The sequence below is a fragment of the Elephantulus edwardii genome, unplaced genomic scaffold, assembly GCF_000299155.1.
Source record: "Elephantulus edwardii isolate Elephantulus edwardi_28Jun2011 unplaced genomic scaffold, EleEdw1.0 scaffold00113, whole genome shotgun sequence".
Taxonomy (NCBI): Eukaryota; Metazoa; Chordata; class Mammalia; order Macroscelidea; family Macroscelididae; genus Elephantulus; species Elephantulus edwardii.
The window spans coordinates 9511866-9537941 of record NW_006399863.1 but is presented as its reverse complement, the minus strand read 5'-3'; the positions used below and the strand labels follow the sequence as shown (position 1 = coordinate 9537941).

The window sequence follows — 26076 nt, the reverse complement described above, 5'->3', positions numbered from 1 at the left end:
CTTAGCAGAGGCCTGCAGGCTCAGGGTAGGCATGCCCAGGATAGTCACTAGGGCAAGAATGGGCCCTGGCAGGAGTCCACAGCCCCCTAAAAGTCCAGATACCAGCCTCCAGAAGCAAGGCTTTATTTGCATTGCCCAGGATAGGATTGGGGAGGAGAGGACAGGGAGGGCCAGGGGTCGAGGACAGCGTCAGGTCTTAGAAGCCTGGCCCCTGCCCCGTCCCTAGGCCCCGCTGGACTCGGTATGGACACAGAAGCTCTGAGAGGGTCAGCTCCTACTCCACGCCCTTCATGAACTCCAGGAACTCTGTGGAGAGAGGGGCAGGTGTGGGTCAGAGGCAGGGGCTGTGTAGGCCTGGGCGGTAAGGGGTCCAGCCCACTGGTTCGCTCACCGTCGTAGTCAATGCGGCCATCATTGTTTTTGTCCCCGTCCTTCATGAGCTCCTCAATGTCATCCTCTGTGATGGTCTCACCTGTGGCCTGCAGCATCATCTTCAGCTCCTCCAGGTCAATGTAGCCATCCGCATTCCTGCAGGAAGGGTCAGGAGGGTCTCAAGAGTCCCCATCAGGGTCACAGAGGACCTTGGGCATCTCCACCCATGACCCCGGAGACATAGCAGGAGATACTGGGAGATGGTGCATCCCACGCTCTCATCACACAGACTCAGAGACAAGAGACTCCAAGGTCCTGGAACCAGAAGGCTCTCTGAGCCTTTTCCCAGCTCTGCTGAGGTCAGGATCAGGGGTCAAGGGTAAGTAAACTCACTTGTCAAACATGCGGAAGAGATCAGACAGCTCCTCCTCAGACTTCCCTTTGCTGTCATCCTTCATGCACCGAACCATCATCACCAAGAACTCATCGAAGTCCACTGTGCCGCTGCCTGGGGGTGGGTGGCAAGACAGCCATGAGAGGAGGACAGCCTAAACTACGGGCACCATCCTTGACAACAGACCCTGGTGTGCTCATTGCACATCAGCTCTGAGGGAGAAGTGGGTACATTATGCTCACTTTTTGGATGGGATGACCGAGGGTCGAACAGAACAAGTAGCCCCTTCAGTGGCACCAATGCAGAATGGGCAGAGGCAAGGCTCAAGGGCCCAACAAGCTGGGGGTATGCATGAGGGATGCTGGAAAGGAGGTCTGGAAGGATGGGGGGCTCACCATCTTCATCCACCTCGTCAATCATTTCCTGCAGCTCCTCGGGCGTGGGGTTCTGGCCCAGCATCCTCATCACCTTGCCCAGCTCCTTGGTGCTGATGCAGCCATCCTCAGCGCCCAGCACGAAGATGTCAAAGGCTGCCTTGAACTCTGTGTCCGGTGGCAGGGTGGGGTGGGGAAACAGGACAGAGCAGCTAGGGCTCAGCTGCCAGGATGTGGAAGGGCAGATGCCCAGGGCCACATGCCAACCTGCCCACCTCCCTCTAAGGCCTAGAAGTCACACTGAGAGTGGCCCAGCCTGTGGCCTCCAGCCTTGGACCTCTCCCGATAAAGGGTCCCCATATTTCCTTTGCTCAGCCTTGTTGATCCTTCCTTGTGCAAAACTCACCATTTTTCTGTTCTTCTGTCAGCTGTTCTACCTAGAAAAGAGGATTCCAGCACTCAGACTCAGGCCTCGGCCACCATCCGCAGGTGGGAGACTGAGGCTGAGAGCAGGCAGGCTTATCCTGGGTCATAGAACAGAGGTCCCAGTACTCCTTCCCTGACCCACCCCCCAAGTCCTGAGGTCACTCAGCTGATGTCACTCAGGGTGTCAAGGGCCAGGGCACCCTCTCCACGGTCAAGGTGACCCTGAGTAACAATAGCTAGTGACCACTCATTGCTCTCTCTGCTCTGCTGATGAAACCCAAGCTGGATGGCCCTGAGGGACAGCTGTCTCTCAGGTTGGGACAATAAAACCAACGTGGCTTTGCCCACCCGCTGTAACCTGACCAGGGTGGCTGGCCATGGTGCTATTTTTAACTGGTGACAAAGTTAAACCTGGTGATTGTTCTGCGACTCTGGCACGCAGGGGGGTGGAGCAGCGTTATCTGGCCCCCTGGCCGGCTGGTGCCGCCTCAGAAGCCAAAATTAGTCCTTAGCCCCGCCAGGCCTTGTATGGACACAGGGCGGAGGGCCGGCTCCCCCAGCCTCACAGAGTCCTCAGGACAGGCAGAAGCACCCTGAGCCAGCTGCAGCCCCTCCCTGCCCAGGACTGGGCCCCGCTCTGGGGACTAGGGAGGGGTTCCCTTGAGGACAGCTGCTTATACCAGCATGTCCTTAACTGTAAGGTAAGGGGGTCACCATCCCCTAGGTGGAATAGCATCTGAAGCTCCCAGCCCTCCAAGAAAGCCACAGGGACTTGCAGTGACCACTCTGCAGTCCTCTCTCATCCTCACCCCCAGCTAAGCCACTGAGCACTGAACCTGCCAGGTCAGATGGTGCCTGGGCCCTTGGTTCTGTGTGCCTTCCCTCTTCCTTAAATCTCCCTCATGCCCTGTCCTTCCCTGCTTCAAACTCTAAAGCACCTCCCAGCCCGGGATCTGGATTTTGTAGCCCCTTCCTCACAACCATTTTCCCCAGTACCCCATCACTGTTCAAACTATCTTCAGTCAGTCATAGGGTTACAGGGGCTGAGATGCTGGGGGACTGAGAGTGTATAAGAAACAGAGATGAGGAACAGAAATGATGAGATGAGAAGACACTGGCAGAGGCTAGAGAGAGATAGGGGGGAAAGGGACAGAGACCAAGAGAGGAAACAATATATATACACACACACACAGATGAAAGACAGTGACACAGAAAAGACACTTGGTGACAGAAGGGAAAATATGACACTAAAGTGGCAACTTCCTCACCTGACAACTCTCTCCCACACCCTGAACCCCTTCATCCCTTTGTCTGCCTCAGACACCAGACCCACTGTCCCCTTGAGGGAAGAGGCATGTAGGGATAGCACTCAGGGCTTCTCCTGAGTCCCCACCACCTCCCTGAGGCAACCTTATCCTCCATCCCTAACTGAGAGCTAAGTGAGCTCCCAGTAGGTCCAGCTCCCCAGCCCCGTGCCTCACCGCGGCCTTGTAGATGTCATCCATGCTGGCTGCTAGCAGACAGGCTACTGGGGTTGTCAGCTGCCTCAGCCTCGGCTTATATAGCCCTGCCTCACCGCATTCCCACCAGGAGGGGCAAAGCCCACCCCTGTGTGCAGCAGTCCCTCCCCTAGCCTTAGTGATCTCAGGCTGGTCAGTCCCTGCGTCCTTTGCTCTGGGCAAGGAGCAGAGGAAAGGTTGCAAGAATCACAGTTCTCCTCCTCTGCACCCCCACCCCCACCCTACAGTCCCCAGGGACTCTTTAGAAAGGTTTCTTAAATGAATGAAAACGTGAGACCAGGCCAGGAGGCCACACAGACAGCTGGACTTCCTATCCAATTAGTGAAGGGGTCATTATTATTCTCACTTTTCAGATAAGAAAACTGAGGGTTCCAGAAGGGTGGCAAATTGCCCAAGGTCTGAGTGACTAGACAGCACCGGCCTTAGACCAAGTATCCCTGGGACAGAGGGAGTAAGCAAGGAGGGGGGTAAGTGCTAATCCGTTCTAGAGTGGTAGTCTGGAGTCCTTCATACATGGGGGCCTGAGGAGACCTGCCTCAGACTTCTCTGTCCAAGGAAAACAGTGGGAGCTTTGGGCTTGGGTAAGCTACATAGTCAATTAACAAACAGAGATGCCTTTGCCAGGCTGGTTCCCTCTCTACCCTCCTTCTAGGCTCCAGCTAGCCTCTCTTCAAGGTCTGTCTTCCTTCCAGGGCTGCCTCTCTGGACCTGGGCTCTCTCATTCCAGTACTGTAGCCCCGTTCTGGGTCAGTCAATTCTCTCTAGAACTGTCAGGACACCACCTGGAGGTCTTGGATATAGTGGCCAATATATACCTTTCCTTATCCCTACTCTACTCCCTGCCTTCATTCAGAGGCTCTCTGCCTCCAGCATGGCTGAAACGGCTTGATTAACCCACTCGAGTCTCCCCAGAGAACAAAGAGATCGCCTAGCTCAGGGAGGAGACCTGGAGTCAGCTCGGCCCTGCTAAGTGCGCACCTTCCCCTTTAACCAGCTTCCGCTCCAATCCTAGTAAGAATGAGCCCAAAGGCCAGGTGAGAAGGGATCTTGCACCCCTTTTCCCAGAAGCGGAAATTGAAGCTGGATGGAACAATTATTTGCTTCGGGTAGCACAGAAGGCGCGGAGCCTTCAGTCTTTCTTTCCCAGGGACTGAAGGGCAAAGCTCAGAGATACTCCCGCCCGGAGCCTCAGTTTCCCCGAATCGCTGGAGCCGTGCAGAGCGAAGCAGGCGGTAGAAAGCAGATACCGATTACGCAATCGAACCAGCTCGAGCATCATGCGCACGCGCGGAGCTTCAGGGCTGCTGGCAATCACGCTTGAGGGAGGAGCCGGGGCGGGATGTGGGCGGAGCCGGGGCGGGACCTAGACTTTAGCAGGCAGCCAGGCTAAGATGGCGGCGCGGCGCCTGGTAGGGGCGGGGGGCGGCGGAGCCCGAGGGGCGGTGGGACGCTGACCCCGCCTCCTGCTGCTGCCAGTCTGCGCCGGGCGGCGGCGGCGGTGGAGACCGAGAGATGGCGGCGGCGCGCAGCTTCGGATCCGATCGGGAGGCCGAGCCGGCCAAGGAGGCGCGCGTCGTGGGTTCCGAGCTTGTGGACACGTACACGGTGTGCTTGGGGGGACGCGAGCGCCCGAACCGTGGGTGGTGTCTGCAGCCCGGAGACCTCCCCGCGGGGACTGGGGAAGTGGTCTGCGCTCCGCAGGGCGAAGAGGCGGGGGTAGAGGGATCTGCGATTGAGAGGAGGGGGCCTGGGATGAGCAGATCTGGGGAGATGGTGCAGACTCCCCAGATCCAGAGGGTCCTGAGGGAGAGAGGTACGGGGGCAGGGCCTGCAGAGAGGGTTTGAGAAAAAGATGCGCGATTGGAAATGGAGGTTCGCGTTGGGAGCAATCAGGGAATAAGGGGGGTTTGGGGAGGGGCCCCAGGATGGGGCGGAGGCCCTTCTAGAGCTTTCAGGCCTGGAGGGGAGCACGGACTTCGCTGGCGTGATGGCGGATCCACAGGGTCCTGGAGGAGAAGGACTGGGGAGGGGGAGACTGATGAGTGGAATCTTGGGAAGAAGATCGATCAGGGCATCCTTTGGAAAGAAAGAGGTGGGGCAGAGGGGAAGATGTGTGATGATAGGTAAGTGGGGAGGATCTGGGGTTCCAGGCTCTGGGGGGGTCTCGTGAGATAAAAATGGGGTGCAGAAATAGGGGAATCAGGGCTAAGAGCTGAAGTCCAGAACCCCTGGAATCTTAAAGGGCTTCATCTCTTTAAGCTGCGATGAGAAGGAAGCAGTGAATTGCGCACGCACGCACGCACCCTGTAGACTATGGGGGAGGTGAAGGCAGAAAATGGGGGGTGTAGGCTTGGATGGTGTTCCTTTTGGAGTATGAACACCTGGCAGATTGCCTGGCAGGGACTGGTCCTGGGGTGGGGGTGCACCGAGCACCTCCCGGGCTCCTGTTCTTTGTTCCCAAAGGATGGAAAGTAGAAAGGGGTGGCCCTACCCTTTCCTCGTTGCTCCACCCCCTTGGCCCCTATCCTAACCCCCTCCTGGGGGCTATTCTTCTAGATCTTTCGGGTTTTCTTGGGGGGAGGAGAAGAGAAGCTGCCCGAATGGGAAGAGGGGCTGGGGGCGGGTCCTTGAGCAACAGGCTCCAGCCCTGGAGAAATGGCTGCTTCTCTGGGCTTTGGTGGAGCTGGTGATTTTCTCCTCCCCCTTCCGTGTGTGCTGCAGAGGGGCGGGAAAGAGGACCTGGAGGCCAGCTCCAGGTGAATGGTGAGCTCTGCAAGCTGTGACGACTGGCCATCACTCATGGGCTGCATTCAGGACAGTCCACGCAGATAAAAAACTCTTAGCCCCGTCAGCCCTTGTTTCTTCAGGATTGAGCCCCTCTTTCAGATAGAAGCCATTCCGGGCTAATCCCACCTTCATTTGTCTCTGGGTGTGCAGATCTGAATATTACTAACTCCTCCGTTTTTTAAAAAACACTTGTTACGTGTGAACACTGCACTACGTTACATGTGAACACTGCACTACGTACTTCACATGCATTATCTTGTTTGACTCTGACCCCTGGTGACCCTGTGACCATCAGGGTAGAAATCTACAGTGACTGGTTTTTCAGCAGTAGATCTTAAGCCCTTTTTTCTGGGGCACCTCCGGGTAGAGTTGGACTCCCACCCTCTTAGCCTTGCAGTTATCAGCTATGCATGCTGACAAGTTGCACTAACCAGAGACTCCATTTAATCCTTAAACCTATCAGATTTGAGATAGGGGAACTTAGCGGCAAGAAGCTGCACTGCAATCCTAGAGGTACGCGGTTCGAATCCACCAGATGATGTGCTGGAGAAGGAGGGACAATCTCCTCCTGTATCAGTGAGATCCAATTTGAGGGTACACACACACACACACACACAAAGATAGAGGAACTGAAGCTCAAAGAGGTAGTCACTTGCATATTGTCCCACCGCCAGTGAATGGCGGAATCCGGTTTTGAACCTGGGTCTTCTTCTCTGCACAGCCCATATCCTTCCTCACTAAGCTATATTGCTTCTTGTGAGGGCTTGTTGTCCTGTGTCTTCCCCCTTGGCTTTATATAGCCTTGACTCCTGGCTCAGCAGCAGTAAACACAGCCATGAAACAGTTAAAAAGGCTGGAAAGAAGACTCACTTCCAGGATGTAGTCAGGGCACCTGGGAAGAAGTACAATGGAAAAGGTGGCTCTGCCAGGCCTGGCCCTGTTCTGCTTCCTTGGGAAAGGGTACCCTTGCCTGAAGCTCAAGTTAAACTGGGCTTTGAACTAGCTGGAGGAGGCAAGAGATAAAAGAGGTGGCTTGACAGATTAGAGCTATCCCTCACATCCCATTGTGGATGGAGCCACAGGCTTGTCCCATGTGTCTGCTAGCCCTGGTGCTAGGGCTGAGAGCAGGCCCTGCGGCTCACCAAGGCTCGGGTGCAGAGGCTGGTAGGTAGGAGCAACCTGACTCTGGCTGCAAGGTCCCTGTGCCCTGTAGCTGTTATGCAGGGGAGCGGAAGGTCCTTCTAGCTGGCTGCCTCCCCTTGCCACAAGAACTGTTGGTTTTCCCTTTCAGGTTTATATAATACAAGTCACTGATGGCAACCATGAGTGGACAGTCAAGCACCGCTACAGCAACTTCCATGACCTGCATGAAAAGGTAACCCTGAAGAGCTGGGCACCTGTATCTCCAGGACGCTGGGGCTCTTACACCAGGTTTCCATCGTGCCACGTAGTAGTTTTATGATAAAACAGGCCCCATGCCTGTTGTTCCTTTCTTGAATAAACCAGTTTGTTGATGTAAATGGCAAAAGAGCTGGCAGACCCAAGGAATTCAACTCCAGGCTGTGCAGAGCAAATGTGAACTTTATTTTTTGAGATTGGCAGACCTCACTTAATGTGAGATGATGGGGCAGTTTCCCAAAGAGGGGACAGGTTTGAACTTGTTCCATCTAACTCTAGCTGTTCCAAAGCCCATACATTAATATTTGGCCATGGTTTCATTTCTTTCTTTGCTTTTAGAGAGAGAGTTGCCTTCTTCTGGGTCCTGTGCAGTGGAAGCCTTTTAAAGAGAGCGAGGCCACCACATTGCTTGGTTTTTACTCGGGGTTTAAAGGTGACAGCTTTAAGACCCAAAAGTGCTCCTTTTCTGGATGTCTCCAGAAAGTCTAGATGGAGTTCCTCATTTTGTTGGTATTTCAATAGCAGTTGGATTTGAAGAGTTCATTTCCCAGATTGCACAGCTCGATAATGTTTTTGGGAGGGAAGGTGGAAGCTGTGACAAACCCCCATCCTCAGCCTGCCTGCCTCACACCCCAGCCAGCATCTCTTGGCCTGTAGTTGACAAGCTTGCGTTTCCATACAGCTTGTTGCAGAGAAGAAGATTGATAAAAACCTGTTACCACCCAAGAAGATAATTGGGAAGAACTCGAAGACCTTGGTGGAGAAGAGGGAGAAGGATCTGGAGGTCTACCTGCAGACGCTCCTGGCCACCTTCCCCAGCGTGGCCCCCAGAGCGTTAGCACACTTCTTGCATTTTCATTTCTATGTAAGTTCCTCTCAGGGGTTTTCTTCTTTGTTGGCAAACCCACAAGCACCCAGGCGCACAGTGCAACCTCAGCTTTGGAGAGAGGTGGGCTGGAGTTTATCCCTGAGATTGGAAGGGGGAGGAACACCATTCCAGCTAGGAATAAGGTGTGGGCACAGCCATGTTCATCAGTAGATTTGCCCTAAATTAGGTGGCCAGGCCGAAGTTTTCCTTCACCACATGGCATTTTAGCAAAAAATGGCCTGCCAGGTGTTTTAAGCCAGGTTTCTATCCAAATGGATGGGGTTGGATTAGAGGTAGATTTGAAATAGAGCTAACACTGGGTATAGAGTATTACTCAGTTGTTGGTTTACAACTCAGGCTTAATTAGTGCATGGGATCAGTCTTCAGTGGAGAATATTTCCATCTTGGGGCCCATGGTCTGGCTCCATGCTGCAAGGGTACTGAGGTGGAGCCCCCTTCCTGGAGCAGTGACTCATAGAGCAATTCTGCAGTCACCCAGGGTGGAGAGACAACTTTGATGGACAACTAACTGGTGGCAGGTGAGTAATCATGAGACTTCAAGGAGGGTAGATTAGCAGTGAATAAAATCAAGCACCTGCAGAAAGGCGCGGGGTATAAAGAATTGTGTACAGTAGCAAAACACTGAAGGCAGTTCAGATGCCCAACAGGAGAAGATTTGAAAAAGAAGAGTAGAGCCATACAATTGAATGGCATGCTGCCTGCAGAAGGACAGTGGAGCTGTGGGGGAAATAGAGAATATGTATATTACTAAATGGGTAAAAGGAGTTCTGGTGGCCAGGGGTTGCTCTGTCAACCCAGACGCATGTGGTTCGAATCTCCCAGCTGCTCTGCAGGAGAAAGATGCACAATTTGCCTCCTGTGCAATTTACTGCCCCTCTGAAAACCCGGCGGAGGGTCAGCTCTGAGTCAGTTTCATCTTGACGGTACTTAACAGCAAATGGAAAAAGGAAGTAGTAATATGGTAAACAGAGTATGGTCTCATTTTTCCAGAAAAAAAAGATAACATTTACATGGATCTGTTTAGCTTTGAGAATTATAGACAATTCTACACCAAAGTGATATGACCTATTGCCATCAAAATTGATCTTATCTCACAGTGACCCTGGAGGACAAAGTAGAATGTTCCAGAGAGTTTCTAAGTCTGTAATCTTCTTGAAGTATTTTCGAAAGAAGACAGCTAGTTTACTTGAAGTACTAAATAGGTCCTGGAGTTGGAATGATATTTGTCGCATTGGCCCACTGCGCTTGCAGGAGCCATGTGGGGAAAGGTGGGATTTACTCATGGATATATATCTGTGCTTTGGATCAGAGCATGTATCAGCACTGCACATAGTCAACAGCCTTTTACTATTTAAAATTATATTGTGTTTCCTTATGTGAGGAAAAAATGTCCACTTCTTAATACACATCTCGTGTCCTTTACTGGTAAGTATTTTAAGGAAGAATGCATTTCAAGAAAGCTTTTAGCAGTCTAAGGATGAAACTCAGTAAGTGTCCCTTTGAAAGTGTCATTCGTTAATTCAGACCTGGTTTGTGAAGAGAGGTTAAAAGGAATGTTATCCCTGACTCTCTTAGGTTTGCACAGCTCGGAGCCCAAAGAAGCCTGGGGTGCTTGTCTGTGATAGGTTTGCCTCTGTGCGCCTGGGGCTGGGCTGTGCTGGGGATGCAGGCTTGGGTACACTCGACTGTTTGGAGCAGTTAGGACATAATTTGTTCATACTATCAGATAGGAAACTCTAGTGACCTAATGGTAAGGGGTTCCACTGCCAACCTGACAGGCCCACAGTTTGAATCCACCAGCTGCTCTGCAGAAGAAAGATGGGGCAAACTCCTCTCATACTATTTACTGCCTCTTGAACCTACTGGAGAGTCAGCTATGAGTCAGTTCCGACTCCACATTATGTAACAACAACTACCAAAGAGGGCTTGGTTTGTGATAAAAGCATGAATTTTAAAGTAAATTACCCGTCATTACATTAGTTCAGGGGTTCTCAACCTCAGCACTGTAGACATTTTGGGCTGATGTAGGGACCTGTCATACAGCAGCATCCCTGGCCTCACCCACTAAAGCTCTCCTCCTGCCCGTAATGGCAATCAAAAAATACCTCCAGATATTATCAGATGTCCCCTTGGGAGACGTAGTTGTCCCTGTTGAAAACTACTAGCTGCTATTTGTCCCCATTGAAAACTACTAGCTTAGATCTTCAACTGGATTTGAATGAACAAGACCCAGAAGACGTGTCAGGGAGCTCTGATGGCCTAGTGGTACCAACCCAGAGGCATGCTCTTTGACTCAACCAGCCAGCTCCATGGGGAAAAAGATGGGAAATCTCCTGTGGGATTTACAGCCTCTGAAAATTCATGGAGGGTCAGCTCTGAGTCAGTTCCAACTGGATGGCTCGTAACAGCAAATGAAAGGGTTTTGTCAGCCTTTTGTACAGGCTGGAAGTTCTCTTGGAAACACTTCTCTTAACCTTTGTCCCATCTGTGTTCTCTCTAAGAAGTTTCCAGATACGCTTCACTTCTTATGAGGCTGACATTGGACAGGATGGACACAGGGAACTCTGCCTGTGGGGTGTGCTTTGTTAGCCTACTTTACATGTACAATTCAGAGGTTTTTCACATGTTCACAGAGCTCTGGAAGCATCACCAACTATCTAATTCCAGAACATTTTCATCACCCTAGAAAGAAATCTATCCACCTCTGGCAACTGCTAATCTACTTTTGTAGAAAACTCTAATAGCCTCTCTCTGTACAGAACACTTTGTACATAAATGGAGTCCTGTAATACGTGGCCTTTTATGAGTAGATTCTTTCACTTACATGTCTCTAAGACTTAATATTTTAGTTCTTTTTTTGTTAGGTTTTTTAAAAAAATGAAATTTGGGTGAAAGATTACAAAACAAATTGATTTTTCATTCAACTATTCATCACGTTATTCTATAGCATTAATTTCTATGTTACCAAAGGATTCTTACCACTGGGCTAATTGGCAGCACTATGATAGATAGATGGAAGAAGAGATTGAGGTTGTTAACAATTTCACCTTGCTGTGCTCTACAATCAACTTGGCACCAGCAATCAGAAAATCAAAAGACAAATTACACTAGGGAAAATCTGTCAAGAACTTCTCCAGAGTACTGGAGAGCAATGATGTCAGTCTAGAGACTAGGGTGCGCCTGATTCAGGCCATGGTCTTCGCAATTATATGGTATGGATCAGAGAGCTGGGCAATGACTAGGGATGACAGAAGAATTGATACCCTTGAGTTGTGCTGGAGAAGAGCATTGAACATACATACCATGACCTCCAAGAAAACAAATAGTTCTTAGAGAAGATGAAACCAAGTTTCTCCTTGGTGTAGAGGCTAGGACTTTTTAAACTCTGTCTCATACACTTTGGGCACATGGCCAGAAGGGGCCAATCCTTGGAGAAGGACATCCATGCTTGGAAAGGTAGAGGGACCATGTAGGAGAGGAAGATCCTGGATGAGGTGGATTGACACAACAGCTGTGGCGATGGGATTAGGTGTGTCAGAGTCAGTGAGACTGGCTTAGGATAGGGCAGGATTTAGAGGTGGTGTACATAGGGTCACTAAGTCACAGGTGACTGGACAGCACATAACGACAATCACTATATAATTGTACTTTTTCTAACCGCCCCCCATTTTGCCTTTCTTTAGTGATATTTTGTTAATCATTCCTATATTGTATATTGCCTTTCCTATCACCCTTGTTAATAGGTGTGTATTATCTATTTAGAGAATTCTGGCGACATAGTCCATACCCAAAGGCCACTCATCTGGTGGTTCGAATCCACCAGCGACTGTGAGGGAGAAAGACGGACAGTCCCCTCCTGTGTGATTTCCAGCCTTGGAAACCCGCTAGAGGGTCTGTGGTGAGCTGGTTCCAACTCAACAGCAATGAGTTTGAGTTTTTCAACTCCCTCCCTGTGGACCAAATAATCTTCCATTTATGCACAGATCACAATTTGTTTATCCAGTCATCAATATGGAGACATTGAGGTTCTTTCCATAGTGCTGCAATGAACATGAATGTGCAGGATTTCGGTTTTTCTCTCCTTTGGGTCTCTACCTGACAGTGAAATTGCTGGATTGTGTAGAAACTTGAAGATACTTGGACCAAGAGGCAGTCGTCAAAACAGAGCAAGGAAGCACTGCATAGTTCAGAATTGGGAAAGGTGTACGCCAGGGATGTGTCCTATCTCCATACCTTTTCAACCTGTATGCAGAACAGATTATCTGAGAGGCTGGGCTCTATGAGGAAAAGTGTGGTGTCAGGATTGGTGGAAGATCTATTAACAGTCTACGTTATGCAGGTGACACAACCCTGCTTGCAGAGGGTCAAAGACTGCAGCCTTCAGTATGGGTTGAGATTCAATGTCAAGAAGACAAAGATTCTCACTACTGGACCAATTGGCAGCATCAGGATGGATGGTGAAGAGATTGAGATTGTTAACACTCTTGGCACCAGTAGCCAGGAAATCAAAAGACATATTGTGATGGGAAAGCCTGCTATTAGGGACCTCTCCAGGGTACTGAAGAGCTGTGGTGTCACTCTGGAGACTAAGGTGCGTCTGATATAGGCTATGGTCTTTGCAATCACTTGTTATGCATCAGAGAGTTGGACAATGACTAGGAAGAATAGAAGGAGAATTGATGCCTTTGAGCTGTGGTGCTGGAGAAGAGTATTGAGGGTACCATGGACTGCTAGGAAAACAAACAGATTCATCCTGGAGAGGGTTAAACCAGGCTGCTCCTTGGAGGCAAGGATTCTGGGGCTTCATCTGACATACTTTGGACATGTTGTAAGGAGGGACAGGTCCTTGGAGAGGGACATCATGCTTGGGAGGGTGGAAGGACGGCACAAGAGGGGAAGATCCTCTATGAGGTGGATTATTGATTCAGTGACTGGGGTAATCGGGATGGGTGTGTCAGAGGCAGTGCGATTGGCACAGGATAGAGCAGGGTTTAGGGCTGTTGTACATAGGGTCGCTATGAGTCGCAAGCGACTCGGTGGCACATAACATCAAGCTGTTTTTCCAAAGCAACTGTATTCTCTTCTGTTTCCATCAACATTATGTGAGACTTCCTCATTTTTTCCAGCCCAGCCAACACTTGTTATCTGTCTTTTGGATCCTAACTCCATCGATTTAAAACCAACCCACAGCTGATCCTCCTGCCAGTTTTCAGAGGCAGTAAATCGCACGAGAGGAGATTTCCCATGTTTCTGCCTTGGAGCAGCTGGTGGAAAACTGTGTCTTTGTGTTAGCAACACAATTCCTTACCATGATCAAAGGAGAATTGGTGCCTTTGAGCTGTGGTTCAAAAGAAAAGCATTGAATATACCATGGACGGCTAGGAGAACGAACAGGTTCATCCTAGAGAGGGTGAGACCAGGCTGCTTCTTGGAGGCGAGGATTCTGAAGCTTCGTCTGACATACTTTGGACATGTTGCAAGGAGGGACCAGTCCTTGGAGAGGGACGTCATGCCTGGGAGGGTAGAGGGACAGCGCAGGAAAGGAAGACCCTCGATGAGGTAGATTGATTCAGTGACTGGGGTAATGGGGGTAGTTCTGTCAGAGACAATAAGATTGGCACAGGATAGAGCAGGGTGTAGGGCTGTTGTACATAGTGTTGCTATGAGTTGCAGGCGACTTGACGGCACATAACAACAAGGCCTTCAGAGCTCATGTTACTAGTAGGAGTGAAGTGATACCTCTTTGTGGGGTTTTAGTTTTTTAAAAACATCTTACTGCAATTTGTGTGATACTGGATTCATATTCAACAATTTATATATACTATGTTTCATGACATTAATTGCCATCCCCTCAATGTAACAGAGTTCTTTCCACTTCCTCCCTGGGTTCCTTCTTTCCGTTTGTCTGTCTTTACACTATCAACTTTGCTTTTGGGCAAACATTGCCTTCCTGGTCTCGCATATTTTATTATTCTGAGGAGTAGGTTCTCTGGAAGTCATTATTCTCTCTATAGGTCCCCCTACACTTGAGTGAAAGTTGGTCACCTAGGGTGAGGTCAGCTGTAGGTTTGAGAGGTGTCTAAGGGCCATAGGCCCAAGGGTCATTGTAGGTTTGATTTACTCTTCTTTATTAACTAATAATGTTGACCATCTTTTCACATGCCTGTTGATAGTTCCTGTGTCTTTGGAGAAATGTCTGTTAAGGTCTTCTGCTTAACGTTTTAATTGAAGTGTTTCTTTTTTAAGACTTATGTTCATTTCTTATATAATACATAGGGTTGCAGTGAGTAACAGGTAACTTGATGACACATGACAGCAGCAACAACAGTGTAGATTTTAATCTTTTCTCAAATACATAACCTGTAAAGATCACCACCCCCCCACCCCCCGTAAGTTATCTTTTCACATTTTGATAGTGTCCTTGGAAGCACAAAAGGGTTTTTTTTCTTTTGATGAAGTTCAACTTTATTTTTCATACAGTCACTCATGCTGCTGGTGTTGTGTATCTGAGCAGTCATTGCCTAATTCAAGGTCACAAACATTTACACCTTTATATTCCCCTTGGAGTTTTGTCATTTTAGTTTCCCAGCATAAGCCTTGGATCCATTTTGAGTTGATTTTTGTGATCAGTGTGTAAGGTAGGGATCCTTTCATGGTGATTTCTCACCATAGGTAAGGGGACACACTGTCATCAGACATGCTGTGCTGTCTCAGAACTGTGGCCTGGGGCTCCTGGACCCTCCACAGCAGACCCGGGCCAGAGCCTTGCGAGCAGATGTTTCTCATGACATGGCATCCCGCAGAGAACATCAGCCAACCTTTTTAGAATAAGACATAATAGTTGACATCATAGAGACGGCTAGAGCTGAGTTTCTCTTCCCAGCCCTTCTGCTTCCCAGAAGCTGATTCCAGCTCAGTCATTTAACCCCCTCTGGACCTCAGTTCCCTGTGAGCTCGAAAGGCCTTGTGATGATGGTGGAGACGGTGGCTCGGAAAAGTACCGGACAGGTGGTGGGGCTCACCAGCGCCTGCCAGTTCTGTGCTGTCCTCATGAAGAAACACACTGAGCACTCTTGAGAATTGTTTTTCTTACTTTAAAGGCAATTAGCCAAGACAAGAATGCCTTTTTTTTTTTTTTTAAGAATACCTTTTAAACTTTTACATTTGGAGCAGGGATTGAACAGCTGCCATCCCACGGCAGCCTCGGTGTTAGGTTCCGTCGAGCAGAGGATGACTCAGCGACCCTGTGAACCACCAATCTGAACCCTGCCCTATCCTGACCGTTTCACCATAGCTGATCCTTGAGCCTACTGTTAACAGTCACCATGGCGATCCATCTTGTTGAAGGTCTTCCTCTCTTAAAACAACCTTCCACCTTACCAAGCATTTGTCTTTTTTCCAAAGACTTGCCTCCACAGAGCGCCCTGCTTTCACTTTCTCCAGAACAGACTTGGTTTTTTTTGACAGTCCTTGGTATATTCGCTACTCTTCTCCAACACCACTTCTGTTATCCTTTAGTCCAACTTTCAGATGCAAAAGAAATAATCGAAAATACCATGACTTGGAACAAGTGCCACCCTAGTTTTTAAACATCATTGTTGCATTTCAGCCTTTTGAAAGGTCCTTGACAGCAGATTTTCCAAATGTAACACTCTTCTTTTGCTTTTGTTACCAAGGACTGAAGCGACACATGAATACAGGAATTAAGTCAAAATGCAGTGTATCTAACTCCTGCTGAATGCCTCACCTCAGTGGTGAAATAAAAGGGCACTTCGCAGATATTTCTAAACCACACCTGGTGGTATCAGTGAGTGACCCTTGTTAATACCCCACTGAAGAGCACACTGGCCTCAAGCCTGTCCAAGCAGAAACCATGAGGACTGACGTGGGGCCTTTAATTAGGTGCAGGTGTCTGTGCGGTGGGGCGTCCTTGGGCATTTACATCGAGGAGCTCAATTTGAATGGCAGTTGTGTGCCACCACTTTGCAAGTTCATCCTCCTCTCTAACCACACGCTTGACTTTGGCATCGAGGGTGCTATCCATCTGGTCTGTAGCATATTTTGAGGAGCATGTTACATTACAGTTTTTGAACCAAACTAATAATGTCTTTTTAAAAAATTATTGAAATGTTATAAAATGCATTTCAATTCAGAGCCTTGTGATACCCCCAGAACTCAGTGTAGGGACCCCAGCCTTATTTTCTGTGAGGATCCAAGCCCCTTCAGCACAGGTAGGGCATGTGGGGAGGTGAGCTGGGAGCATAGGCTGGAGCTGGGAGCTTCAGAGGCCTCATTGTCCGGTCTGGGACAGGATGGGGGACCAGCATCCACTTTAACCAGAATCCTCTAAGGGAGCAAACAAGACAGCTCACTGAGGAGTCTGCTGCTCAGATCTTGGGGCTGAAGCAGCCCTTTGTTTCACTCTGGCTAAGAGTCTCCGTGATGAAGATACTGTCTGGAGAGCAGCAGGAAGTGTTGCCAGAGCAGGCTGTGGCAGTGTGGTGCCCAGCACATTGTCTGTGCCCTGAAGAGCTAGGGAAGGGAAATTGTTACAGAGTTTGTCATTTTTAAATTCCTCAGAAGTGAAAAACTTGTTCTCTTGCTTAATCGCAAGCCTTTTCCTCCATGTGTTTTCAGGGAATCCCAGCCCATCCCTTAGGAGAGCTGCTATCAAGCAAGGGTGGGTTTTCTCCATATTCTTTGTGATTTAAGGCCAGCTGACTGGCAAAAAAAGGGCTGTGTTGAATGATGAGGATTGTGGAGGGGGCAAGACTGTGGGGACTAGTGAGTGGATGGAGGGGGCCTTTGCCCTCACAGGAGCCCCAGTGTAAGTAAGGGTGCCTCTGGAGTCAGGAGCTGCTCGTTGGGGGGAATGGGGAGTGGAACTGGGGAATTTTATCTGAAGGGCCCTCTGGGCACGTCTGACTACAAGGAGGCCTGAAACAGATTTGTGGACAAGACTTGATTCTCAAAGTTCTCTATAAAGAAGCAAGCCATTGCTTCATTCCAAATTCTTCCTAAGCTTCAGTCCCTCACAGCTGCCAAGGAAAACAGCATTGCATTAAGTTGCTGCAGAGAAACTGAAGCTGAACTTGAGAGCGAGCCTAGGCCTCCTGTCTCCTCTGGCTGGAGCCCTTCCGTGTTCAGAGCCTACTTTGTCCCTCTGGCTCCCTTTACCCCTTGCGTCCACATCCCTGCCAGGCTCTGAGCCCTTAACTCAGGGGCTGTGTTTACTCATTTTGCTCCCTTTGGCTTTCTGTCTGTTTGTGAAAGAAAACAGAGCTATCCCTCACCCCATAAAAATGCAATCTCTAGCAGATCAAGAAAGAAACCTCATGGTTTTGGGTTTTGGGTGGTTTTTTTTTAAAAAAAAAAAGTACTATAAAGTGCCACAAGAAAATGAGCACATTTTTATAGTCTTGGAATAGGAGAAGAGACCACACACAGAACTCACAAAGGAAAAGAAGTACAGATGCAACAGCCTGGCCTTTTGCAATCTGCCCATGTCCAGGAAATCACTGTGAACAAAGCCGAAAGGCTGTCTCAGACCTGATGCCTTTGCAGCCGATGAGCAGCCGTCACATTATTCATTCTGTATAAAAGGTAATCAGAACAAACACCCAAAGAGAAAAACAAGGGAGGGACTGGCACTCCTGCCACTCTGAGCCTCACACAAACGTGGGAGATGCGAGTGTTGGTGTCCTCTTGAGTTTTGCATCTCCGCCATCTGGACCTGTTTACGAAAAGGCCAGTTAGCCACCATCTGCCAGTTAGTTAGAATTCTTACCTGCGGCGTGTGAGGCTGAGGGCCTCCGGGGCCCTGCCCACCCCACAGTTAACGCCACTGCGGTTCTGAGGTGGTTGACTCTGCAGAGAGGCGCCTCGGGGTTGAGAGCATGGCTGCTATTTTTTTAAACCAACTGCCTTTGAGTCAACTCCGACTCCTGAAGTGAGTCCGAGGAGAATCTTCTGTATTGCAGTTTCAGAAACTGGTTTCCAGGCCATTTTTCCGAGATGTCTCTGGGTAGACTTAAGCCTTCCCCAATTTCAGTCAGTAACCAAGCATGCTGTCCATTCATATCACCCAGGGACCCCTGGCTGTCTTTCAGTAATGTGATACTGGGGAGTCACCGCATCTCTTCACATTGATTTGCTCATCTCTGAAGCCAGGTTTAGGAGACAGTCTATCTTCTTCGTGTGGGTGAAAGGAGGGTTGAATGTCCCAGTACAGGCGGAGCACTTGGGCCAACCCAGCGCAGCACGAGCAGCAGGTCAGCAGTTCATACACCTGTAGACTCATTCCTGTCATATACCTCCTTCATCGGCTCTTTTAAAGGGGACATCTTCATTGTCTACCTTTCTGGTGACCCAGGGGCTGAGCCTTTACTGTTCTAAAGCTGGAGCTGTTTGAGAACAAGCATTTGTTCTTTCCCGAGACGCTTTTGGAACTTGAGAGAAAGTCAAAGTGGCCACACTATCAGTGAGGGTTGCCCCTGGGAGGCCCTTCACTGTCCCACCAGGATGATAAGAAGAGTCAGCACTCTTTCTAGAAGAGTCAGCACTTCCTCTCCGCTGCTTCCAGTCCGAGGGCGAGTCTTGGGGCTCCTGGGTTCGCTGCCAACCTCCTGTGCACAGACCCCCTCCCCCCAGCCAATGCTCTTGTGGCTCTTGTGTACGTGTCTGACGTGTGCTGTGGAGATGAAACCAAGCCATAGCCTGTCCTCCAGCAGGTTTCTGTTTGTTTGTGATGGTTAATTGAATGTATCAGGTTTTATGTTGGGTTTTTTGTTTTTTTTAAATTGTGATTTTAATGAAAGTTCACCAAAAATTTGGATTTTCATTCATTCATTGTTGCACATTTTTTTCTCTCTCCTCCTCTCCCTCCTCCCCACCCATTCTGTTGAGTTTTTAAAGTCAGTGAATCACACAGGAGGAGATTACCCATCCTTCTTTGCCCGTGGAACAGCTGGTGGATTTGAACTGCGTGACTTTGGCATTGCAGCGCAGTTTCTTATCACTAGGCCCCCTGAACTCCCTTGTCTGGCATTACTCTAGAGAGATTCTGCTGCTTTTCAGGAACCATCTGTAGAAGTAGAAATTACTGTGTTTCCCATTGTAAGCTTCATTATAGGTTTGCTCCTCTGTTCTGTTTAACTTTATGGAGAGCCAACTGTTGTAAGAGCAGAGGGGGTCATTAGCAGGAAGTGTGCTAACCCCAGGGACTGTTCTAACTGCAGGCTTGGTTTTCTTGGCAGGAGGTCAATGGCATCACTGCAGCCCTGGCTGAGGAGCTCTTTGAAAAAGGTATGTGGCACCCTCAAATAGTACAGCTTGCCCAGCCCCGCAGCGTGGCCAGAAGGGGCACCCAATTCTATCCTTCAGGATGTGCCAAGTGAGTCCTAATCAGGGCCCACCTCCCTGGGGATGCCCCCCATCTGTGGTCCATGGCCAAGCCTACCTGCCATGCTGGAAGGCAGGTCAAGAAATTGTGGTCCTTCATCTTAGGACAAGGGTCAGGGGTGCATCCCAAAGCCCATAGTGGCATTCTGGACAATCACTCTTTTGTCCCTACCTAAAAGAGTTAGATGGCGCTCTGGTGGCCTAGTTTATAGACAGTCTTGCTGGTAACTCAAAGGCTGCACATGTCCACTGGTTCAAATCCACCAGCTGCTCTGTGAGAGAAATAGGGACAGTCTTCTCCTGTAAAGGTTAGGTAGCCAGTCGAAGGCAACATTGGGTGATGGCCCTGACTGAGATCACGCTAGCTGTCACTCACGTGTATTGGTCCCTTCCTGCGGTCCAGCCTTATACGCAGCACTTTTTATTTCTTTTTCCCCAGGAGCCGTAGTCACATTTGTGGCCACTGAGTATCAGAGACTCCTTTACCTGCTTGAGGGCACATGGCTCGAAGGAGCAGAGTTAGAACCACCTGCTCTCAGCCACCTACACTCTACTCGGGTGGCACATGTGACTGGCACCTAACCTGAAAACATTGTATTTTAAAGGGAGCTCTGGTGGCCTAGTGGCAAAAAGCTGTGCTGCAATCGCGAAGGCACACGGTTTGAATCCACCAGATGCTCCGCTGGAGAAGGAGGGGAAATCTCCTCCTGTGCCTGTCGGATCTGATTCGATGGTACACAACAGGGGGGAAGAAAAAAAACCCAATGAAAACATTTTAAAGGGAGCTCTGGTGACCTAGTGGCAAGAATCTGTGCTGCAATCCCAAAGGCACATAATTCGAATCCACCAGATGCTCCCCTGAAGAAGGAGGGACAATCTCCTCCTGTGCCACTCGGATCCGATTTGATGGTACACAACAAGAAGAAAAGAAAAACAACATATTTTAGAGGTTGCTGTGTAGTCTATCCCCCAGGATGCTGTCTCTCGCTGACCTCCTTGGGGAACCCCTAGCTATGTACCCATAGCCCTCTCTTCCTCTACAAGCACACGCACAGGGTCTGCCCCATGTGGCCACAGCTTTGCTGGATGGTGCAGTGGCCTTAATGGGTGCTTGGAGCTAAGTCCTGGTTGGTGGTGGGTCCAGCCACACAGTGACATTGGGGCATGGCCTTTCAGGAGAACAGCTTCTGGGGGCCGGCCAGGTCTTTGCCATCGGTCCCCTGCAGCTCTACGCGGTCACAGAGCAACTGCGGCAGGGAAAGCCCACATGCGCCAGTGGGGACGCCAAGACCGACCTGGGACACATCCTGGACTTCACTTGTCGCCTTAAGTACCTTAAGGTAAAGCTGCAGCAGATGGGCGTGCAACCTGCCAAGGGCCCAGCTGTGTGTGTGAAGGGGACAGTCGATAGGCCCTCAGGGGACAGGGCAGGCTACCTTTGGTGTTCTTGGAGTTGTACTTCTGGCTCTGAGCACCAGAGGGCGATCTTTGCTTTAAACCTCACCATGGGTCAGCTGTGTCCACTTGTGATGATATGATGATGATGGAGGAGCGTGTGCCCCCGAGCCTCACATCACGTCAGTGAGTCAGTTTGGTAGCTGCTGCAGCACTGTCCCAGGAGCGAGGATGCTAACTCAGACCCGGTCTGCGGCCACAGGTTTCCGGCACAGAAGGGCCTTATGGGACCAGCAACATCCAGGAGCAGCTCTTGCCTTTCGACCTGTCGATATTCAAGTCTCTTCATCAGGTGGAGGTAAGGCCTGAGCCCTTGGAAGGCAGACAGGATGGAGCCCTGCTCAGTGACCGTCTGGCTCGGGGCTGTTTTTTGGACGTCAGAATCAGCTTTAATCATAGACACTAGTGCGTTCACACCAACATCATGTGCCACCCTCTGGCCTTGTAAGTCAGACCTGGCCAGAGGCAGAGGAATGGGGCCTCTGCTTGTCCTGACTGGCTCTGCTGGGCAGCAGGGGCCGTTGCTCTTCCTGGGGTTTCCTATGGGGCGACGAGCTGTTGTTTGCATTGAAGTCTCAACAAGTTGACCAGGGGGCCAGGCAAAACCAAACCCAAGTCTGTTGTTTCTGAATTAGACCAGGAAAGGCTTTCGGAGGTTTACTGTCCTCCTGGAGTGCTTACAACTAGTAAGAAGTCCTTGCCATTGCTGACTGCTGAACTTCTTGCTAACATGTTGACCTCTTTAAAAATGAAAGGTGGGGGGAGGGGGAGGGGTTTGTGCGGGGAGAAGGGTGCAACAATGAATGAATGGAATTCCAAAATCTCTGTAGATGTTCATTGAAATGAAAAATAAACAACCTAAGTTTAAAAAAAAAAAAATGAAAGGTGACTGACTCCATAATGAATAATGTAAAATGTTTACAAGTGTCCTTTTTTTTTTAGCATGACTTCTGCCCTAAGCCCTGTTTCCCGTGTCCAATGTATGTTCTTTAGTTGGAATCTAACCAGTAGCCCTCTCCAGTGGACACTAATTTAACTGTTCTCATTTTACCGTTGAGAAAATGAGGCTTAGAGACAAGGAAGTGTGGCTAGGATAGTACACAGTTAGTGAAGGGACAGCTGGGTTTGAATCCAGCTGAGTCTGACTCCTGAGCCCAGGACGATTCTGCCTGCAGCATCCCGGGCTAGTCCTAGAGCTCTTGAGGCCTGCCTCCATTAATGAACACTTGTAGTATGTTACCCTGATCACTGCTGGCCAAGTAAAGGCTAGGCAGTTTGAGGAAAACCCGGCCTGGCATGACCAGCAGAGGCTCTGTGGGCCTGAATCAGGTGTGTAGCACTCGGACAGGTGGCTCTTGGGAGGTGCTGTGGCCTCTCTCCCTCCCCTCCCCACCACAGGACAGCTCACGCAGTGAGACGGAGGCTGAGTGAGTGGCAGGCCCACCATGCTCGCTGTTTTGCAGTGGCCCCTTGCTCCCCAGCTCTGGTTTTCCTGGCATCACCTTCTTATCCACCTGAGAAGCCCCTACAGAGACATAGGTTCACTGTTCATCGTGAGTCAAGAAAGCCAGACACTTTTCTCACTAGACACTTCAGAGAATATCTGATCAGCAGTAAAATTGAGAAGAAAGGAAACATGGGTTTTGGGTCGCCCCCTGAGATTCCCAGTGGGGCAAGGTGCCATTGCTGACATGCAACCGTTCTTTGTTCCAGATCAGTCACTGTGATGCTAAGCACATCCAAGGGCTGGTTGCATCGAAGCCCACATTAGCCACAATGAGCGTCCGTTTCTCAGCCACGTCAATGAAGGTGAGCAACAGCTGCTTCTCTCTGAGGCACCGTCTGAGGGTCAGGGTCCAAGGGTGGGAGAAGGCGCTGCTGTCTCTCACAGTCGCAGGCTCCCCTGGGACGCCCTGGTCCATGCCTTCACCCGCAATCCACTGGTTAAACTAGACATCTTAAGGAATTGCATTTTCTTTTACTTTAGAGTTTAAAAAAACCCAAAAAATAAAACCCACCCAGTGGTTGCTTTTTGTTTCTTTTTCCTGTGGAGCATTTATTCAACAGTGGTAAGTGGTAGGGCATTTATTGTTTAGATTGCTAGAGATGGTTCTCCATGTTTGAAAACCCAGACTCAGCACTGATATCTATCTTGTTCATTGTGAATTTGAAGTAAAACAGATGAGGCTGCAGAACATTGTCTGTATGCGAGCAACAGAAATGTGTGGATGGGAAATGTGAGAAGTTTGCTTGGCTTTGTTAGGGAGTTTTTAATTGCATTTTTAAGGGCGTTTGTTAATTTTGTTTTCCCTCCTTTTTATGGATTGCATCTTGGAAATGTTAAAAGCCTTTTAAAGAGCATAAGAGAAACATAGGGACTTTTTATGGGATCTGGGTTCATATGAAAACTTCCCCTTGAGGCTGCTGGCTGAGAGAAGGAGGTTTTGTCCTAACTGTAGAGGGAGTCGGACCTCATGCCCCTCCCAAGTGTACCTCCCCTCTGGGCTGACAGGGCATGAGAGAAGTAGTCTTGTGGGCACGTGAAGTCACAACAAGGGGACTCCTCTCTCCCCTTCCCCACAGTGTCCCTGTCCTCTCTCCCTACTGTGCCCCTTATGCTGTCTGTTTAACTTTAACCCTGTGAAACTAGAGCAGTTGCATCAGACCAGCCTCGCTCATGGAAAGTCACCCAGTGTGTGTCACAGTCACTGTGTGTTTCATAAAGTTTTCTTTTTATTTTATTCTTCTTTCACCAGCCCAGTGGTCCCAGCCACAGACCTGCTGTGATGGCTTTGGACAGGTCACATCCCCTCTCTGGACTTCCTTGCCATTGTGTGGAAGAAAAGGGAATAGATTGGGGGGGGGAGTATGTCTGTGTGTGTGGTGAAAATAATACATAAGAAAACATATGCCTCTTACCTACAAGTACAAATCAGAAACATTGATTATATTCTTCAAGATCTGCAACCATTCTGGCTTGTTGTTGTTGATGTGCACCGTAGAGTCTGAACTGACACATAGCTGACTCTCCAGTGGGTTTTCAGAAGCAGTTAATGGCACAGGAGACTGCTTGTCCTTCTCCTGTGGAGCAGCTGGTGGCCTCGAACCACATGCAGGGTAGCTTGCCACTAGGCCACCAGAGCTCCTTAAATTTTGTTTTTATGAGGAATATACACAGCAAAACCAGTTTCTCCATTTGCAGCCCAGTGACACTGATTACATTAGTTGCATTGTGCAGCCATTCTCACATTCCTTTTCCTTTCCCCCCCCCCCCCCAACCTCCTGTTCTGGTTTGTCTCTCTTCTGTTAAGGTACACTCACTGCCCCCTAAGGTTCCGGTCTGATCTTTCAAGTTGCTGTCATCACCCCAGGGGTTTTTAGTGTTTGAGAAGTAGGTTGCCAGTACCCTGTAGATGGACTCAAACGATCAACCTTTCTGTTGGCCACCTTTCAGTTGGCCACCTTACAGTTGGCCAACCTTTTGCTGACCAGCAGTCAGCAGCCGAATGCATTTACCATTTGCTTCACCCACAGAACCCTAGCCCTGGGAAGTAATGGTTAAAAGTGTTTGCTGTCCACAGCAAGAATCAACACTGCCGGCCCAGAAAGCACAGTTGCCTGGAAACACCGTGATTTCTGACCTTTGCCTTGAGATTTTAATTGGAAAAAGCACCACTCCATAGCTACCAGCTCCTGTGGGCTTGAAAAGATTTGCTCCTGAAGTCAAGCCAGGATATATTGCATGCGGCTGTTATGTTGCTGAGCTTTTCAGTTATTTCACAATCATTTAAAGATGTAAAAACCAAAATCCCCGTCCTAATGCAAGTTTACTTCCACATGCTAAATATACTGAAGCCCTTCCTTAAATTTTGCAACGGTTGTATTCCCGACGGGAGCGTCGCGTGCAGGCCTCAGCGTGTGGTGCTCACCAGATGTTCTTACACAGGAAGTCCTTGTTCCCGAAGCCTCAGAATTTGATGAGTGGGAACCAGAAGGCACAGCGTTGGAGGGCCCTGTGACCGCCATCATCCCCACATGGCAGGCCTTGACCACCCTGGACCTGAGTCACAACAGCATCTCTGAGGTCGACGAGTCTGTGGTAGGCGCTCCGCAGTTGCCGGGGGCTGCCGGGCCTTCCTTAGCCCTGAGGTTTCAGAGTTAACGTGGCTTTCCCCCTAACAACCACAAAAAGTGTAACTCCAATACTGTGCCCCTTCAATTTTTCACGTTAGTTTTAAAATGGGATTGTTTAAAATAGGCGAGGCAGTACCTTGAACCAAATCAAGCTTATCAATTGCGTGTACATTTGGCATAGAGACATAGTAGGTGGTGGAATTTACTCCCAAATAGTAGAAGTGGAAACATCACCCGTTAGATTACAGAAATGCTTGCCTACCAGTGGCATCCAGATGGTGTTTGGGGTGTAGGCGTGTGACTATCTGTGCTTCTTCTAGGGGGTGGTATGGTTGAAGATGGATAGAATTCCATCTCTGTGGGACTATGCTTTCGGCCTCTTTGCAGAATATATATTCAGCAGAAACAGAAGCTGGTGCCCACATTAGCATCTCAGACACGCTGTTGGGTGGGCCCACAGGAGTCGTCAGATCAGCGACCTACCAGCCAGCCCAGGCTTAGTTAGGGAGGGGAAAAGCAACAGGGCTCTGTCACCCTGTGAGGATCTCGAGGGGCTGAGCTTCCTAGAGTAACATCCTGTGTGGCTTTCTCTTTCACAAGAAACTGATTCCAAAGATTGAGTTCCTGGACCTGAGTCACAATGGAGTGCTGGTCGTGAACAATCTGCAGGTAATGACCCAGGAGACAGCCTTCCTGCAGCCTCTCACCAGGCCCGTGACATGAGTGCAGGGGGCTGGTACACAGCCTTGTGATGCCGATTAGATGCCAGGGGTTTATAGGTGCAGGTGGTGCCACATTCCCTTTATAGGGTCCTCGTGACCATTGTTCCAGTTCCAAAGAATGAAGATGAGTAAATACAAACTAGGCATGACCAAGGTGGTGCCTCTCTTCTAGAACAGGCTTTCACGGCTCACCCATAGCTACGGG

General features: G+C 49.5%; 2 protein-coding genes across 2 annotated transcripts in view; one reads left to right on the top strand and one right to left on the bottom strand.

Annotated features, from left to right (window-relative positions):
* Window positions 1-274: 274 nt before the first annotated feature.
* TNNC1 (troponin C type 1 (slow)) lies at window positions 275-3071 on the bottom strand. The gene is made up of 6 exons (XM_006892250.1): window positions 3048-3071; window positions 1547-1577; window positions 1162-1308; window positions 766-880; window positions 392-528; window positions 275-306 (listed from the first exon to the last, which is right to left on the bottom strand). The coding sequence occupies exons 1-6, from the start codon at window positions 3069-3071 to the stop codon at window positions 275-277; spliced, it is 486 nt and encodes a 161-aa protein (XP_006892312.1).
* Window positions 3072-4464: 1393 nt separating this feature from the next.
* NISCH (nischarin) overlaps window positions 4465-26076 on the top strand; it is a 37196-nt gene continuing 15584 nt past the window's right edge. Inside the window, exons 1-9 of the mRNA XM_006892297.1 lie at window positions 4465-4691; window positions 7165-7248; window positions 7954-8136; window positions 19416-19464; window positions 20737-20900; window positions 21218-21313; window positions 22729-22824; window positions 24962-25114; window positions 25750-25818. Coding sequence (XP_006892359.1) covers window positions 4599-4691; window positions 7165-7248; window positions 7954-8136; window positions 19416-19464; window positions 20737-20900; window positions 21218-21313; window positions 22729-22824; window positions 24962-25114; window positions 25750-25818 — 987 coding nt within the window. The 5' untranslated portion in view covers window positions 4465-4598. The remainder of the gene's footprint in view (window positions 4692-7164; window positions 7249-7953; window positions 8137-19415; window positions 19465-20736; window positions 20901-21217; window positions 21314-22728; window positions 22825-24961; window positions 25115-25749; window positions 25819-26076) is intronic.

What these genes read in the sequence shown, in the direction of transcription:
- TNNC1 (XM_006892250.1), bottom strand. Translation starts at nt 3,071, where the DNA reads ATGGATGACATCTACAAGGCCGCG. An exon ending in ATGACATCTACAAGGCCGCG is followed by an intron (nt 1,578 to 3,047) that starts GTGAGGCACGGG and finishes CCTCTTTTCTAG; the next exon opens with GTAGAACAGCTGACAGAAGA. An exon ending in GACAGAAGAACAGAAAAATG is followed by an intron (nt 1,309 to 1,546) that starts GTGAGTTTTGCA and finishes CACCGGACACAG; the next exon opens with AGTTCAAGGCAGCCTTTGAC.